We start from the raw sequence: 19219 nt of genomic DNA, 5'->3' as shown, positions 1-19219 counted from the left end.
GCATTTTTTTTTGTTCAAAGTCACAGCTTTACGAATTTATCGGAGAACAAATTTTCCATAGCTGGGTGAGGCTCCATATTTAATTTATCGGATCCAGTTCAGACAGATAACTACCCGCAAGGCCATTGAAAGCCATTTTCATGTACATTTCCTGCAGGTAGCAATGCATTTCTGCACATGGTAACCCATTGCTACAAAGCTCACCACACTGCGTACGCCAAACTGCATGGAACCAGTGTACGTATTTCGAAAAATGTTTCACACGGAGATTGTAGATCTTAGTGAAATTTTTTGGCCGTGCCTTAGCTCAAGCCGTTAGTCGCTGGATTTCCACCGATGCGGCCCGGGTTTGATCCTGGCTCTGGTCAAGTGGGATTTGTGGTGGACAAAGTGGCGCTGGGGCAGGTTTTCTCCGAGTACTTCGGTTTCCCCTTCTTCATTCCACCAATTGCTCCACAATCACACTCACCTATCATCTGGGGCTGGTACAATAGGCCAGAAGTGGCCGCAGTACAAGGAACTTAGTCCCACCCCACTAGCAATAAAAAATAGTGAACAGTGGGGTGCAGATGAGGTCACATAGCCGAAGAACTGGGAAAATGCGGTATAACACTTAACATGAAAACACTGTGGGGCTGTTTGGGAGATCTAGGACCAGGTGGAAACATAATAATAAGACTGATATCGAGAGGAATATGTTGTGAAACTATCAGCGTAACCTGGGTTTTGTGATAATAATGACGAATCCTCGATTTCCATAACAGAGGCAATTTTCTGAACAGCTGAATACCGATTCGTTGCTGAAAGAAGACTATGCACCCTGCATTTAGTTAATGCAATAATTATGTCACAGACCTGAAAGTTTTTTATGCGAATATGCACTTTGTAAATCATGTATCTGAAAGCCATCATCCATGTTGGTACAAGATGTTGAACTCTAATCCGAGAACTCTCTCTCCTCATGTTGATATTCTGCTACCACGTTCCTTAAACATTTTTATATTTGGTTTTTCTTTGTAGGAAATTCTTTGCCAAACAAGATACCGAATAAGGATAGTTCAGAACACTGAGTATATGCTCTATGCAATAAATTATATCTGGGATTCTTAGGAGAGCATGGACCTGCATATTTTTAGTCGAATTCATGTACGAATTATTTCCATGTATTTTCATTTTATGACAACCGCTCACGTGTTGTTTAGCTGATAAGGCTTCATATTCTTTTAATTTGTAAGAAGTAATTTAAAATCAGAATGTGTAAACCTGCACAATTTTTATATTTGTAACTCCAGTTCGAATTATCCCATGAGGGCAGAAGAAATATAAATGGCCGGTCATATGGCGGTTCCGTTCATTTGATTTTCGTACTTGTAAATAACAGACACACACATACATACCTGTACTCTTAGAGACACATGAACATATATATATATAGGTCTAAAGGCTCACTGTGCGAAACTTTTCAGTTATGTATTCACAAACGATTACATGGCCCCAGTCTAGAATGAAATAGTGTCTTTTTTTTCAGTTTGCGTTAAAAATGAAGTTTTAACCTGTAAGAAGCATATGTAGCAATGTTTATAAACTGGGCCATGCAACACATTGTATCCGTTCTGGGACCTGCATTTTAGACGGTATTCATTTATAAATAAAAAATCTTCTTTTATTAAATTCTTGAAAACGATTCATCCATTTACATATAAACCTTGAAATGAAACCGACAGTAAAACAGTAACCTCGTTCTATTAAAAATTTCGACAGTCAAGCTCTGGTTAAGAGAATGTATAAAACACTTCTCACAATGCAGAGGAACAATGTTATCCAACAGTTGTTCGTGTTTCAGTTCATATTCTTAATAGCTATCCAACAAGAGAAGTTGGCACGGGTCTTAAATCTTCTTTTTCATGGTGTGCATCCTGTTATTTGTTACAAGCGTATAATTAGGTAACCGTCAACACAACAAAATGGTTTACAGTCAAATCAATATCTCATAGATTGAATTTTATTTTCTACCGCTACATGTTTCTGTCCTCATGGGACCTTCATCAGGCAGTGTATATATAATACGACACGGTTAATTTAACTTTCAATATGGACTCATATACTGGTGCAACGAGTCCATATTATAGAAGTTATGAAGTTATAGAAGTTGTGCCTTGTGTTACGAGGATAATTAATCTTACAATATTAACATATCAGAAAGTATACAATAAAATTGCATTTAAACATCTTTGTGAATTATGTTATATTGAAATTACGTATTTAATATATTAAGATAATTCTGTATTTCAGCATCCCGTTGCAATTGTTCAAATTAGCGTCCATTGTTTATCTTCCGTCAAAATTGCAACACTTTTACATTTTACATTTTAATGTAAAAGTGTTGCAATTTTGACGGAAGATAATCAGTGGACCCTAATGTTAAAAGAATATAGAATTTTAGTTAGATGTTACACAACTAAAATAACTAAAAATATTAGAGCAATATTACAAAATTATGGATGTATGAATTTATACTTCTCATGTTGAGTTGAAGGTTCCAATGTGTGTTAGATCATGGAATCCACGATGTTTTTAGCCTCTAACGGTGTAGAAGTTATTTCACCCAAAGTTCTGTTGTATTAAATGTATTATGGACCTTTGGGCTGTTAATAGTATGTATATGCAATATTTCATCTTAGGTATAAGTTGAAATATATTATTTGTTAGCACAGTATGTGGGTGCGTTCTGTATCTGTATGGGCGTTTGTGCGTTTGTGCGTCTTGGCTTGGTTCAACGTGAAGTCCACGTACTATAATACTTTCAGTTTTTTTAGTTATTTCAGTTGTGTAAAATCTAACTCTTTATTAATATTCGAAAATTATGTATTCTCAATATGCAATATCTTTTAACATATTAATTAACTTCGATATAACATTATTCACTGTCTTCGCTCGCTTGGAAACCGGGATCGTGGGTTCGAATCCCACTCAGGGCATGGATGTTTATTTTGTGTGTATGCGTTTTACTGTGTTTGTGTACAGGTAGAGGCCTTGCGACGAGCTGATCACCCGCCCAAGGAGTCCTACCGAATGCGTAAGATCTAGAAAAACCGAAGTGAACGGATAAGTTCATGGAGGTAGGCCTAGGCCCACTGGGGCTGTAGTGCCAAGAAAAAAGAAAGAAAGAAAGAATGAAAGAAAATAACATTATTCACCAACATTTTTAAATAGAAATTTCTTGTATATTTTCTGATATGTTAATATTGCACAATTAATTTTCATTGGTTGCATCATGTTGTGTGTCTCAGACAATATACGTATAATATATAGGAACTATGCTACCGTCAACACAACAAATATTTCAGTTATTACACTTAGATCTTTATTTACTGCGACATGTTTCGGTCATACATGACCATCATCAGGCAGGAACACGTAAAGTTATTGAAATATCAATATGGATCCTTATCGGTGCAACGCGGGAATTTCATAGTTGAAGAAGACCTGACCGTGTGATTTGAAAGTTTTATGAGTGTGATAGTGAGTGATAACTGAGAAGTCATCCAGTGAAGACTTATTGCGTTTGAATTGAGAGACTTTGTGTGTGCTGTTGTGGAGTGATATCTGAGAGTGATCTGAAGCGATAGTTTCTGTGTTGGGATACATTGCCAGGAGACGACTAGTGAAGACAGAAAATCCTCGTGCGTATACAACGGTGAACTGAAAGTGTGTACATGAGCGATAGCGCAGTATTGCATGTATTTAAGTGCAATTAAGGGAGAGTGTGTAACCAAAGTTCTAATAAATCCAATCGTCCGAACGAAAACCAGACTACCACCCTACACGTGACAATACATTGATTTGATTGTAAAATCATTTTTGTTGTGTTAATGGATACCTTACTTAGCCATGTCTTAAATTTTCGCTGGAATAAACTTTCTCGTTGGCTACATGTTCATGTGGCATGGCCTGTAGTGATGATGATGACATGGGCGGGTAGACTGCTGTTACAGCAGAGTGCTTCCGCATGAACCTGCTTCCTGTGCCATGGCTGTTACCTTTCGACGTCACGGTAGACAGGCTGTGTTGCGTGAATTTGAGCTGTGTACAGTTGTAGAATTTACGTAAGAGTCGCAGAAAAATAATTGATGTGTATGAGACCTGGGGCGCTCTCGGTCGTAACTGTGGTGGATAATGTGTTGTCTTCTGAGATATGACGCCATATAACCTACTACAAGCTTACTGACGTTTCGGAGGAACGTATGGTCCCTTTTGAAGGTTGAAGATTAAAGTAATAGCACCCTCTGACCCGTTTCTCTGAAACTTCGGCAAAATTCTACCAGACTAGACTGAGTAACTTACAAGAAGACGCTATTCTGCAGTTTACGTACAATATTTGCATGTGGTCTAGAGTATGAATGTTTGCATTCTGATGCGAAAATCTGCTTTGGGCATGGACGTTCTTTTCGCGTTTCTTTTTTCTGTCTTCATCCTTTGAAGTACAGGTTTTACTATGGACGCATTCCCCATCCAACAATTCTGTCGCTTTTTCCAATAAATTTACGACTGAACATCGCATTTAAGTGGAGTACTTCCGTTTCGATTGCCGGAGATGGGCTCTGGCGACTGAAATTTCTTGTGGTTTCCTCGGCGTCTAGAGACAAATGCTGCTGTAATACCTCGCGACTGCTTTCGTCCAAGCCCTTTCTACGCTATAACTAATGCGCTGAGAAACGTCAAATACACCGAAGATCAAACGTTAACGTTTTATGGTTATATGACGTAAAGGTTAGAATGAGACGACAGGGTCAAGAAGACGAAGGGAAAGAAGATTGATGTTTCTCTGTTTATATGGCTGTAAGGGCCAAATGTTACTACGGGGCATATTCATTCATTCATCAGTGATCTGTCAAGACGACAGGTCCACAGTCTCTTCCAAAACAGTTCCTCCACTTGATGCGATCTAGAGCTTTCTCCTTCAAATGAAAATATCCTCTTCTGTCCCCAAGGTCATCCAGCATCTTCTTACGTCTTCTTCCTCGTCTTCTGGTCACTTCTATCCGCCCCTCTATCTTTCTTCAATAACTTCTTTTAGAAGGCAGTTACTGCGTAAGATATGACCAATCCAATTAGCCTTCCGTTTTCTTATTTCATGTAGGATATTCCTCTGCTCACTGACTCTAAATAACATACGAGGCATATGGAGAATATAATTAGTGAAAAGGTAATTCTATGGATCAGCGATGTGCAAATGGTGATTGGTAAAATTACTTATTCGCTGTCGCTATTTGTCATTTGTTTAGGCTCTATCAGATATTCAGGAAAAGGCAACAGTCTCCTGTCAGTACTCTCGGAAAGATACTAAGCGCCCTTAGGCATTATTGTGTGACAGGACAGCGCAATTTTAATTCAGAAGTATCACTGGCATTCAGTCACGTGTTCGAATTATTTCTGGGACTGGGGCGTCCGGCGCATCTCGCTTATCCCCTCTGCATATTCTAGCGCATTTTGGAACTGCGACCGCTTGTCTTTCATCATGAACATTCAGAAATGGCGTTGATTGTTAACAGTTAAGATACCTAAGATTTTATTTAGTGCTGTTTAATTAATTTGCATAGTGGGGGGTGGAGTCCAATTGGGTCCACTCGGCACGGCGGCCACTGATTGGCCTATTGTACTTGTTCCGGGTGATTATGATGATGGAGAATTTGGTGGTATGAAGATTGACAAGGGGAAACCGAAGTACTCGGAGAAAACCTACCCCAGCGCCACTTGGTCCACCACATATACCTCTTGACCAGACCCGGGTTTGAACCTGGGCCGCAGCGATGGGAAGCCAGCGACTAACCGCTTGAACTATGGCGCGGCCTAGTGCTCTTTGATTACACTGAACTGTTTCGTATCGGAGGCAAAGTGGTCATGGCCTGGTATAAGACGTGCCGTACTATTCCAGCTCTCGCCTTGAGGAACGGAGGATTGTCAGAAATAATTGGTTCCCTCAAAGAGATTCGAACCTGGTGTCTCCCGAACATGTCAATGTGGTTACCGCTAGAGCTTATCTTCTTGGTAGTTGTGCTCACTTGGAAAGAGAAGTGAGACAGGAGGCAACGGACTTTCCGAACACACCGCAGAATGCGCCATGTGTATGAGTACAAGTAACGGCGCTGTGGGTAGCGCGAATTGTACAGTTTCGTTCACGGTTCCCATCAAGACACTGTGAGAGGAGTCTTCAGTGTTATACAATGCGCCCAGTCAGTGCCACTCATCGAAGCACTTAGACATTGCGAATGTAACGGCTGTTGCAATTCAAGGTCTGTTCCTATTTGTAACTACCTCTTCTCAGTGTGTCAGGGTCTGTTTATCTTCTTGGTTGGTACAAATCATCTTTCTGATCCTAACATTCTATTGACGTTCATTCATAAAAGGTGGTCAATCAGTGTCTGCCTTCAACAGTACACTTTTTCTTTTCCTTTCCTATATCACTTTTTGAAGGTCTCGTTGTGTATTATACGTATTAAGGCGTGAAATCAGTGTAAGAAGGAGGCTATTAGTAATGAATTCGGTCGTCTTCAGTTAAGTTTCTTTCTTTTCTTATTTTTTTGAAAGATACAAGCTTCACTGTTAAAAAGAAGTTAATTTCCCGGGTCATGTATGTGTATATTAGGCTGCCTGTATTATTCTTATTTCTTTATTGCTAGTGGGGTGGGACTAAGTCCCTTGCACTGCGGTCATTTCTGGCCTATTGTGCCAGCCCCAGATGATTGGCGAGGGTGATTGTGGAGCAATTGGTGGAATGAAGATTGGCAGGGGAAACCGAAGTACTCGGAGAAAACCTGCCCCAGCGCCACTTTGTCACCACAAATCTCACTTGACCAGACCCGGGATCGAACCCGGGCCGCCGCTGTGGGAAGCAAGCGACTAACCGCTTGAGCTGTGGCGTGGCCCTGTAGGCTGCCTGTAAATTGGGTTTATACCCCTCTTTTTAGTGAACGTTTGAACAATGTCACAGGAAATCAGAACTTGCTTTCTGCTGAGGTTTGTCTGTAGCACTAAACATGTCGGGATTAAAACGTCAGAAATGTAAGTTTGGTTCCAGACGTCCTGAGAAATGTCTCGAGGGCCTAGAGTTTTGTATTCCTAAAATGTTCCGTGCCGGTCACTGTAGTCGAGCGGTCTAGGACATGCACTGTCTTCTCTCGCTCAGAAGCCGTGATCGTGGGTTCGAATTCCACCCAGGGCATGGATGTTTGGTGTTTATGTGTATATGTCCGTTTTTCTGTGTTTGTGTACAGGTGGGAACCTTGCGACGAGCTGATCACCCGCCCAAGGACTCTAGTAAACCGAAGTGAAACGGATAATTTCATAGAGTTAGGCCAGGGCCCAAACTGGGGCTGTATCGCCAAAGGAAAGGAAATATATGCTTTCTAGAATTCTTTCAGCGATACACCCAAAGAAGACTGGCTCGCTTGCTCTGGTTCTATGTTCTTTCTTCAATCTTGTCGAAATTATTGCAAAAGGACTTGAAAAGTCAGATTAGCTTCTCTCAAGCTCGGCCCAGTCTTGCTTTATTTTTAATCTGTTAGGCTAATGCGACGTGCCTTGGTTTTGACGGCTAAGAGAGAGACTGACGTACTGACAACACCGAAAATAGATACATTTAGTATTTTGCCTCCCTCTATTTGTTTATTTCGATTCGATTTTGAATTCATTATTCATGACAGTGGTACAACTGTAGCCGTTCAGAGCGCTGGCTGTAGGCGTCACTTAAGTTAGCTGTAGCTGCCCCATTTGTCACGGTGAATGTAAGTGGTGACGATTTGGACTTGTAGAATTGTTTCAGGCCAATTGTTGTAACTGCTAAGGCACGACAGGAGGGTAATTTAGATGGTTTATTGGGCGCCAGTACGATTTCAGGAAAGCGGAAACCTGTAAAGATTTGGATTGGTCCCACAGTCATAAAACTGCAGGGCTGTACCATACGTGATAGGGCAATATAGAAACGAACAAATATGGCCGGAACAGTATTCGAAGCCGCGACCTAAGCGTTGAGTTCAAGATTATGTGCGTCTCTCTCAGAAAGCTCTGTTAAAAATCTGTAATATCTAAACCTTCGAGTTATAGGTGTAAAAGTAAAAGTAAAGTAAAGCTATCCCTGTAACAGGCCGTGAAGGCCCATAGGGTTGTGAGACGTCGAGGGTCCCACATTATCTAGACAATCGGCTCAAAGATGGCGGTAAGGTTGTCAGCCTTACGCGCCGGCCGCGCTTTACTCCCCAGGAAAATTATTTAATTTCTGTTAGAGGCTGAGTAAACGCCAGGGCCTAGTGCGGCTGGAAGGATTAGGTCAACTGAAAAAATCCAGTGACCTCATCGGGACTTGAACCCGCGACCTTCCGGCTTGTAATGAATTTAAAAAATACGTTGATCTGAGAAGTTGCAGGGAAGATGGGAGGATTGTGTTGAAACGGACCTTACGGAAATACGTGTAGAGTGGGAGAATGCGCGCTGGAGTCTTCTGTTCCAGGGTGGGAACTAGTATTTTCTGGCAGTCTCACGAGCCTTCGGGTTCAATAAAATGCTGGAAATTTCCTAACGAACTCAGGGACTACGGCCTCCTGAATAAGGATTCTGTTTCGTGGATTTAGGCTATTTAACGACGCTCATACAGTTGCTTCAGATGACTGGGACGATTGCGAATGGTGAGTTGGTAAGTATGTAAGAGGTTGTGGTTGTGGCATGTTTGTGTTCGCGTGACAGACTAAGGTGAACCACGTAAACACTTAGGGTAACAGTTACTCTGTCAATATTCGGAAACAGGTCTTAGTTGTCTGGTCGAAACAGCTAGGAGGGCACAAAAATCTTCATTCTCCAATTACAAAAGGTACTGAGTGATTCTTATTAGTTTAAGTGATCCAGACGGTCGGCTAACACCTCGAGTAATTAAAAACGTTAGTCCTGACAACGCCCCCTAAAAGTTATAACTTCTGATAATGTCAAAGTTCACTATTACGAGAAGAAAACCGGCCACATATCAAAGTCTCCTGTTTTCATTTTACTAGGCGAAAGCAAGACCTGGTCTGCACCTCCCATAAATGGAAGAACCTAAATCCGTCATCGAATTTACTCTCCGTCCTGTTACATTAATTATTCGTAAATTAACTAGTTAATTGAGGAATAGGTAATACGAGTATAAGGTAATTAAAAGTCTGGACTCAAATTTGGACTGTTATATTATGCTACGTAGAGATACAAATCATTTTCGCGCATAGAAATACGGATTATCTGTCTTTGAATGACGTACAACACAAACATTTTAACGAAAGTAGAACTTACTCATTAATTCCTCTTTTTTGGCACAGCCGTTTTTGAGTTCATTACGGACACAGTTAGTTACCTTCCGGTTGCTCCTGGTCATCATGTCGCGAACAGCGGGCGATGGTTTGGCCGGATGCTATCCTAATTGCATTTCAGTGTCACCGTTGCTTCCGTTCCGCGATATGCTGTCGCCTGTTTCTAGCGTTACACGTAAGGGCAGTGGAAATTCTCTTTTATCGTGATAGTGAACATCTTCTGACAAGGAACACTACTACTGTGGAAAAAAATATATATATACACGTCGATCTGTAAAGCAGTTTCAGTGAATCAGTATTTTAGTAAGCACTGATATACTTGAGTGCGAAAAGTGTCTTTCTGAGAACATTTTATGTCTACCATACGTTGTGCTCACAGCCGGACCAATAACAGTACCTTGGGTGAAATTACTTAACCGTCTGAAGCAATTTTTTTTTCTAAATAGTATTGCAGCGTGTTTAGGTTACTGTGAACGCCGTTCCGACTGTTAATTGGTTTTGTTAACAACCTACAAGTCGTAACTACAATTAATTATAACACTGTTGCGGGTTTACACAATTTACAGACCCTACACACTAATCTCTTCACGCTGTGTTCAATAGTCTTCACTTATTTACAGTATAACACGGGATCTATACAAAAGTCACTGATAATTACTATAGGATTCTGACGATGGTGTATAACACACTGATATATTGGGTTTTTGGACTTTATCCATCGTCCTGGTTTTTAAGATAACTAATAAAAACACGACGTTTCGGAAACTGGATCTGTTTCCGTCCTCAGGTGAAGGAAAACACCTATTCTGTTGGGTCCGTTAGAAAGAGCTAGCCTCAAACACTGGACTCTGAACACTGGACACTGAAAGGCTAGCTCTTTCTAACGGACCCAACAGAATAGGTGTTTTCCTTCACCTGAGGACGGAAACAGATCCAGTTTCCGAAACGTCGTGTTTTTATTAGTTATCTTAAAAACCAGGACGATGGATAAAGTCCAAAATGTCACTGAATTACACACTCCCAATACCCAATGCTTTCTCAGTTATCACAACTGTCACTGATTATCACACATAAAATCTTATAATCACACGTTCAGTTCTTCTTCCCTCCGCGGCTGCTTCGACTGACCTACTGACTGACTTCTGTTCTACCGAATACTGGCGAATACTCGCTCCTTAGTTATTCCAGTTTCTCTTATAAACCATCAATCGGACAGGCTGAAAACGCAGGTTTGACATGTCACACTAATAAAGTTCAATTCCTCTGACATGAAACACACTGCGTCTTAATTATGAAGACATTCTCGTTAATCCAGTATAGGGAAGCAACCGCTGTTTATTATTTGTCACGTTAAACGCTTAAATACGCAGTGTAGACAGACTGCAGGCAGCAAAAGCAGACAGTCCTATGTTTTAAAGTGTTCATTTTCTGATATTATATATTTTTATTTAGAAAAACAGCATTTATGCAAAAGGGCTGAAGTAATATTTCCCTGGTTGTTGCACTTCGTACATGCAGCCGTGCATACTGCTACTTTGTGTTCTGCTGGGTTAAGGCTGCATGCCAGCACTTAAGAGGAACACGGTAGAGTGGCTGTGAATGATGAACCTGGGGCGGGGTAAGGAAGAAATCTGCCGCAGCCTCCTTTAATCTAGAGGAGCAGAAAATATTATGAATAATTGAAATTAGAAGGCCGATGGGAGACTCCCGGTCTCTAGTGTACTGGTTACCTTCCACACGCGAGGAGACACGTTCCTGCTGTGCTAGCTTGCTCGTTAGAACAGTTTATTCCGTGTTCTAATGTTCTGTAATTGCTGTCGGTCTGAGATACTGAGATGCACCTTTGGAAGAAATCGAAGCAGGTGTCCATGGAGTAAAAGCGGTGACACTTTTTATAATATAAACAAGGTATAAATGACAAGGAAAGTTGCAGTACTTCTTACTAATCTTAATCCATCTCAAGTAATACGAATCAGGACATTTCTGACCGAGTCTAAATAAGTTAAATGTAATCTGAACATGCTTCAGTGACTGTAGAAGTGAAAAAAGATCTATTCTGCTTTCAGTGATATCCTCTGTTTTTGTTTATATAATTTGTGTAATTGTAGCCAATCTCAAGCTCCGTCTACATCGCGTAGGCCGCAGTTTGATTATCAGATTATTTAATGGTGCTGTTTCAACTATAAAGACCTACTTGCAATGGTGTTGAATGAGAAGCGACGGTACGGTTATGAATATCGTGTTTGAAAAATGTGAGCAGAAATGGGCATGGCCTATTTGAAAGTCTGTTGATGCTGCTTCTTCGGGTACTTAACGTCTCTGTTTCAATAGCATAATATACCGTGGAGTTAGCTGAAACTATCATAATGAGTGGCGTGAACTTAAGTTTTCGAAAAGGCTATTTTGGCCTAATGAAGATTCTGTTCCAGCGTTCGCCCGAAGAAACCCAAGATAAACCTCAGAATAACTGCGGGCTTCTAATCGTGAGAAAACGTCGTTATAGTCCAGAACCTTACCACTACACAAAACTGGTCGGTGTTCATACTTCAAAATTAAATATTTTCTAGAAATATTTTAGGTATAAAAAGATTATTTTATTAATAATTTTGCTGTTTATGGGAATGAGTAAATGAAGGAACGTAGACTACTTGAGGGTGTCGGGATGATCATGTTGTAGGAACGGAGAGAGGACTCATCCAGCCTCTGAAATCGAACTTGCACCTCGATTACAAGACAGGATGTCTGGAGTATGTTGTGCTTAAGAGGTAGCTTTCTATAGGCCTGTCAGATTATCTTGATATGAACTGCTTTTGTCTGGAGAATAAAGAGATTCCGAAGGCGGAACTCTGAAACTGATGACCAAAGCATGAAGTTTAAGAGCAGTAATTTCTTATATTCAGACATTAATGCACCAGATGAAACTGAATCCTGCGGCTCGAACGAGTTACGCCAGTGCAACACACGATCTAAGCCTAGTTTATGGTAGATAGTTTCTTCTTGACTGTCACACGAACAGCAGGTCTCCCCGTATGGAAGATGACACAAATGCTGGGTCTGGTATCTTTACAAGCCGCATCCGTGTTCCCAGCGAGTTTCTAACGGCGAAGTCAGCAGCCGTCGCGCTTGTGATTGGCATATACAACTGTCTTCATATTTTGCTCCTGTTTTGGCCTCGTTTGATTCAGAGTTCTGAAAGTGTGAATCTCTGTTGGACATTCATTGCGGTGAGGCTGCTGGGACGGATAATGAGCCCAAAAGCCATCACTGGCGCTAAAGCCTAACTCTGTTGATACAGGCCTATCTGCGCAGCAGTAATGTGCTGCAGAGTATAGATCATGGTAGGATACGTAAAGGAGGTATCTAGCATGTCACTTCGCGGGCAGTGACGTTTGTGTGAGGAAGCTGCTAGGTCGAGCCGACTTCACGTCTTCTTGAAAGACAATGATACAGGTAGCGTAGTTTTGAGTAACGTGTATTTATTTAACCTACTATTTGAAGATACTGCAACTGTTTGTGAGGTTGTGTAGCGTCAAATCAGATATGGCAAGTTGAAGGTGAGAGACATCTCCAGATGTATGTGAAAGGAACCGATCGTGACTCACTTAAAGAGCTGTTGAAGGGGGTGAGGGCGTAGAAACTTGTTACCGGGGATTAGATTGGGTTGTCTGAAAGTGACCACGAGTCGGGAAATATTGCGAGGAAAATGTCGGTAGTTATAGTTTGCTTATTATTCACGTCATGTACTCTACTTTTTATGATATGTTTAACGATACTGTCAGTAGGTCGGACCCTATGTACAGAATGCAGGATGATCAGTGAATGATGGATTGGAAAGGATTTGAAACGAAGCAGTCTTGGCTTACTTCCGGCATTTGCCTAAAGGATCTGACGGAAACCGCTGAACTGTCTAAGCCACGAGAGTCAGTGTCCTTTCGGAAATTCGAACCGGTCACCCCCGTGAAGATAAGACAGAACTATGTTATCATTCAAGCCAGCCTTCTCGATAAGTCACTTGTATAGATATTCCGAAGTAAGTTAGGTAAAATATCATTATAATAATTAACTAGAGTACGAAAGACCTTCTCTTAGTGTTGAGATGTTTAAAAACCGAACCTAGAATTGGGTCACAATCAATTTGGTAGCTCAAAAGTGATGTGTCCATCGCATTTTATTTATTTTCAGTTATCACGTAGTTTGCAAGTACGTGCTGTGCCGGACCAGTGCGGTAAATAATAGAATATTGCTCAATGAGAAAATGAATTCGTAAGACTGCACCAATAAATAAGCATTTGCATTATTTACGTACCATGCAGTTTATTTCCAGAACACCCTGGCGAAGAAATAGTAAATTAAAATATAAAAAACTATAATTTTGCCTGTGGTTCTGTATGGGTGTGAAACTTGATCTCTGACTGAGGATGTTGAGGAGAATATTTGGACCGAAGAGAGATGAAGTGTCAGGAGGTTGGAGAAAACTGCATAATGGGGAGCTTCATGATTTGTACTCTTCTCCAAGTATAATTAGAATAATCAAGTTAAGGAGGATGAGGTAGGCAGGGTATGTAGCACGAATGGGGGAGACGAGAAATGCATATAGGATGTTGGTGGGAAAGCCAGAAGGAAAGAGACTCCTGGGAAGACCAAGGCGTAGGTGGGTGGACAATATTGAAATGGATCTTAGAGAGATAGAATGGGATGGTTTGGATTGGATTGATCTGGCTCAGGATAGGGACCAATGGAGGGCTCTTGTGAGCACGGTAATGAACCTTTGGGTTCCATAAAATGCTGGGAAATTCTTGAGTGGCTGCAGAATTGGCGGCTCCTCCAGAAGGGCTCAGCTCCGTGAGTAAGTAAGTAAGCATATATATATATTTGATCATCACGTTCCATTTGTTTTTACTTATTATATATATATCTAATTTATATATATTTTATACATACACAAACTATATATATATATGTATATACGTATATGTGCGTGTACCATATATGCAAGACATTCTTCAATGCTGCTTCACAGATTATTGGTCTGGTGGCCGGTGTGTTTGGACTACACACACTAGCCACCAGAGTACGTGTAACACACAGGAAATACACAACACTGCAGAAAATAGAGCACAAGCAAGAACACCCTGAGAAGCAATATATGATTTTAAATTGTTCTGTTTCTATTGTCAAGGATTAAGCAGTTCCGATATATTCAGTATCAATAATATTTATATTGTCTTATTTTTCTGCTCTTATCTGAAACAGCTAAGCTGTGAAGGCTTCGCTTTATTGCCATGTGACGATAACTAGAGCTTTACGTTTAATTATTTTCAGAAGGTCACCACTTTTACAGCATTAAATTGGAAAATTAGATCTATATATAGGATGTGCTCGGTCTTTAGTACTGTCCGTGAACAGTTTTGTTGATGGTGGCTTTAAAGATTATTATCAATCTGACTTGATGAAGATTTTGATGTGAAGTGCAGAAGTTACGAAGTACATGGGATAATCAAGTGTGGTTTGGGCTTAAATATATGATGCCGGGCAGCCATGTTGAAGTGGGTGCGAGGTGATACGGGATTTGACGCTCGGAAAAGAGTTGTGGTAAGTGATTCTAATAATTCTCTTACATTAATGGTAAATATGTGTTTATGTATGAATGTATACCTGTATGTATGTGTGTACATACGAGCAGCATGCAATATAGTAGTGATTCGAAGAAATAAAAACAGGCAGGCAATTCGACTCAAGTACTAGTGTAAACAGATTTTGAAAGAGTTTTCCTGCACACAATATGCAGCGGTAATACTGCAAAGTCTGCTGACCAAGAACATAAAAATTACAATATATAAAGATGTAATTTTGCCTGTGGTTCTGTATGGGTGTGAAACTTGGTCTCTAACATTAAGGGAGGAACATAGTCTGAGGGTGTTGAGAATATTTGGACCGAAGAGATATATAGTGACAGTAGGTTGGAGAAAACTACATAATGAGGAGCTTCATAACATGTACTCTTCTCCAAGTATAATTAGAATGATCAAGTCAAGGAGGAGGAGGTGGGTAGGGCATGTAGCAAAAATGAGGGAAACGAGGAATGCGTATAGGATATTGGTGGGAAAGTCAGAAGGAAGACCAAGGCGTAGGTAGGTGGACAATATTAAAATGGATCTTAGAGAGATATGATGGTATGGATTGGATTGATCTGGCTCAGGATAGGAACCAGTGGATGGCTTTTGTGAACACGGTTATAAACATTCGGGTTCCATAAAATTCTTGGAAATTATTGAGTAGCTGTTGAATTGGCGGCTCCTCAAGAAGGGCTCAGGTGGATTGATAAGTAAGTAAGTAAGTAAGTAAGTAAGTAAGTAGCACTGCAGAAATCCGATCTCCTCTAATTACATATGGACGTTTGGTAAACAGACGTAATAATTAAATAATAATAATAATAATAATCCAAGTATGATAACGGATGCACTGCAAGAGAAGGAATGCGATATTATAAAATAAAAAATTTTCTGAGAGGTACATCTTACGTTTTACACTTCTGCATAGAGAGGACGTATAAGATGGTATCAAAGTTACTGGGTTTTTGACTTTGTTCATTGTCCGGCATTCTAGAATCTAGAAAACAATGTTTCTGAAACCGGATCTGTTTCCGGTCTCAGGTGAGGGTGGGGGAGGCACCTACTCTATTGGGTCCCTTAGAAAGAGCTAACCTCAATGTACAGAGGAAGTTGTTGAAAGCGGCAAAGCTTCTGACTTATATTCTGGAGGTGAACGGGTCGAATATCTGCCCCGTAACACTGACTATCCTGACGGATGTTTGTTGTGGTTTACTCATCCTTTCCAGGCAAACTGTGGGGTAGTACCACAGTCGATTCCTGTCACATCCTTTCCAGTTAATCATTCATCCTACCATTCGACGCTAAGTGAAACCACTAATGACAGTTTCGTTCCTGTATATACATATATCCGTGTATTATATGATCAGATATCTAAATGCCCAACATCTTTATAAACATCATAGTTGATTAAAAATGTAAATTCTTCGTCGAAACGGTTCTCGAAACACCAATTCGAATTAAACACGAGAGATGCTACTGCTTGAAACCAGATATAGAATTCAAGCTTGTTACCTAAACCTGAGGTTTTGTAATAATGTAAATACGAGACACAACACAAATCTAAAAACTCAAAGGCCATTTTAAGTTTCCAACTAAAGCTTGTCTGAATGTTTATGATTTGAACAGAGCTTCAAACTCCATACCTGTAAGAAAGTGCCTTGACTATTCGAACATGCAGAAGCGACACTAGCGTACTCCAATTTGGAGTACACATGTTTACAGATTCCTTCCCTGCTTCCTGATTGGCCTTCATGTCCGTTTATGGCAGATACATTTGTATTCTTAGGCACAGTTACCCTCATTGAGCAGTCTGGGGTTGCTCATCACATCGAAGAATTCTGCATATCGAAGAGGATCCGTAATTTATAATGTGTAATGATGTTTTAAGGTAGGCGGGGCATGTAGCACGAATGGGGGAGACGAGGAATGCGTATAGGATATTGATGGTAAAGTCAGAAGGAAAGAGACCACTGGGAAGACAAAGGTGTAGGTGGGTGGACAATATTAAAATGGATTGTAGAGAGATAGGATGGGATGATATGGATTGGATAAATCTAGCTGAGGATAGGGACCAGTGGAGGGCTCTTGTGAACACGGTAATGAACCTTCGAGTTCCATTAATTTCTGGGAAATTCTTGAGTAGCTGCAGAATTGGCGGCTCCTCCAGAAGAGCTCAGCTCCATGAGTAAGTAAGTAATGATGTTTTATACGTTTTTTTTATTGCTAGTGGGGTGGGACTAAGTCTCTTGTACTGCGGCCACTTCTGGCCTATTGTACCAGCCCCAGATGATAGGTGAGGGTGATTGTGGAGCAATTTGTGGAATGAAGATTGGCAGGGGAACCGAAGTACTCGGAGAAAACCTGCCCCAGCGCTACTTTGTCCACCACGAATCTCACTTGACCAGACCCGGTATCGAACCCGGGCCTCCGCGGTGGGAAGCCAGCGACTAACCGCTTGAGCTACGGTGCGGCCACATTTATACCGTAAGGAGGATATCGGCGAAGTTTAATTTGAAGTCCATGTCACGTAGGGTCTATATTAGACTTACTGGTATATTAAATGAAATAGAAGTTGCTCGGCAGTTTTAGCTTGACACTCTCCTCGTCAGTACCACAGTGAATCGAAATGTATAGCAAATTTCGGAAATGAATCGTGTAATCTGAGAAACCTCCAACATTGGAACGAATTTGATAACACCGTAAACCTCGTTACTTCTTGTTTCGTCACATTCCTGCAAGTGATGTGCAGTTCTGTGCCCAGCTGCAAAGCATCTCTATTCTTAACACGTCACCAGCCTCTGCTGTACTGATTAGTGCTGCTAGCATAACTGCCACGACCACTTCTCTTTCGCTGAAGACTCCGTTACTACAGCATGCAGTTCCTTCTGCCTTCTTGTTAGGGGAATACCCGTTAAGGTAACCTCGAGATTTGGAATAATAACCTACATGCCTAGATCAAGGAAGAGAACAGTAAAATTCTTGTATCAGTCCCTTGCCTATATATGCATGCAATTGCAAGTTATATTAAGCACGTAATAATATGGCAGATGGACTTTGAAATCGGGACCACTTCTGTAACAACGAGAGGAGATGGTGGCTCATGATGAATCTTTCCCGGTTACAGATTGTCGTGTTCTTCTAGCGAGTATCTGGCTGTATCCTTACGTGCTCCACCAACTGTTCTCACCCTTTGTAACGGTTTTGTCACGACTGTTCACTCAGTGACGCTGCTGCTTTGTTTGCATTTCATTCATCTCTCTTAATATTGTAGGAATGAGCTTTTTGTCATAGTTTTCCTCAGTTTACAAACAATACCTAGGGAAATACCTAGCTTTAAATATGTCACCATTACTTCCTATTGCATTCTTTCCAATTTCGTAAATCGCGGTAATCCCCTATGTTTTATTAAGTAACCAGTGAGATTGAGAAAGCCTCATTCTAGAGTATAACGCCGTGTAGTCCGTTGAACGTCTGCCGATGTCTCGGAGGATAAAATCTTCGTCTTCAGGACTGAAAAATGAGCCAAACTGTCAACCAGCATGAAGCAGCCAGAAACGTTCCTCCAAAATGTCGGATGACTTTGAACTGACTACATGGCTTTGTATCCCAGAAGACGTAACTCTTCATAACCACGGATGTGAGAGCCTCAGAACCTGCATCTCCATCATCATCGTCATCATCATCATCATCATGTAATCGATACTGTTTACTGCGTTATCGTTATGGAGAGCCGGAATAGCGACAGGCTACGGGCTGGACAACCGAGGGGTCGGATTCGAGTCCCGGTAGGGTCAATAATTTTTCCATATCGTTCAGACCGGCTCTGGGGTCCACCCAACCTCCTGTCTAATGGGTACCGGGGACTCTTTCCCGGGGGTAAAGCGGCCGCGACGTGAAGCTGACCATTCTCCAACTAGTGCGGAGGTCAAGAAAATGTGGATTTATGCATTCACTCCCCCATACGCTTTCATGGCGTTAGTTAAGAATAGGGGCAACTTTACCTTTACCATATCCGTTAAGCCTTACCGGGTAACCTAAAAACAAAAATGGATCTTGTATTCCTCAGATTTTTAACTGCGAATCCAGGAATGAAATGTCCCATAATTTTATAACTTCAAGTTCTGTCTTAACTTAGCCTTAAGCGGCCTCCGTAATCTAGGGGTAACGTTCCCACCTCATGACTCAAGGTACGCGGGTTCAAACCCGGCGGAGGTCGTGGAATTTTTAAGGGCGGAAAAATTCAGGGAACAAGTCCTCCGGGAGGAACTTTAAGCC

At 41.1% G+C, this 19219-nt stretch overlaps 1 protein-coding gene across 2 annotated transcripts in view; it reads left to right on the top strand.

Moving 5' to 3' along the window:
- LOC111871457 (rhophilin-2) overlaps positions 1 to 19219 on the top strand; it is a 326650-nt gene that overhangs the window by 115092 nt on the left and 192339 nt on the right. Inside the window, exon 1 of one of the 2 annotated variants that reach the window (XM_023864600.2) lies at positions 14661 to 14924. The exons of the other annotated variant lie outside the window; for it this stretch is intronic. Coding sequence (XP_023720368.1) covers positions 14871 to 14924 — 54 coding nt within the window. The 5' untranslated portion in view covers positions 14661 to 14870. Of the gene's footprint in view, positions 1 to 14660; positions 14925 to 19219 lie in introns of those variants that run through there. 2 annotated transcript variants of the gene reach the window in all.

The sequence above is a fragment of the Cryptotermes secundus genome, unplaced genomic scaffold (genome assembly GCF_002891405.2).
Source record: "Cryptotermes secundus unplaced genomic scaffold, Csec_1.0 scaffold434, whole genome shotgun sequence".
Classification (NCBI taxonomy): Eukaryota; Metazoa; Arthropoda; class Insecta; order Blattodea; family Kalotermitidae; genus Cryptotermes; species Cryptotermes secundus.
The sequence above is the reverse complement of the archived record's forward strand: the minus strand, read 5'-3'. Positions and strand labels throughout refer to the sequence as shown.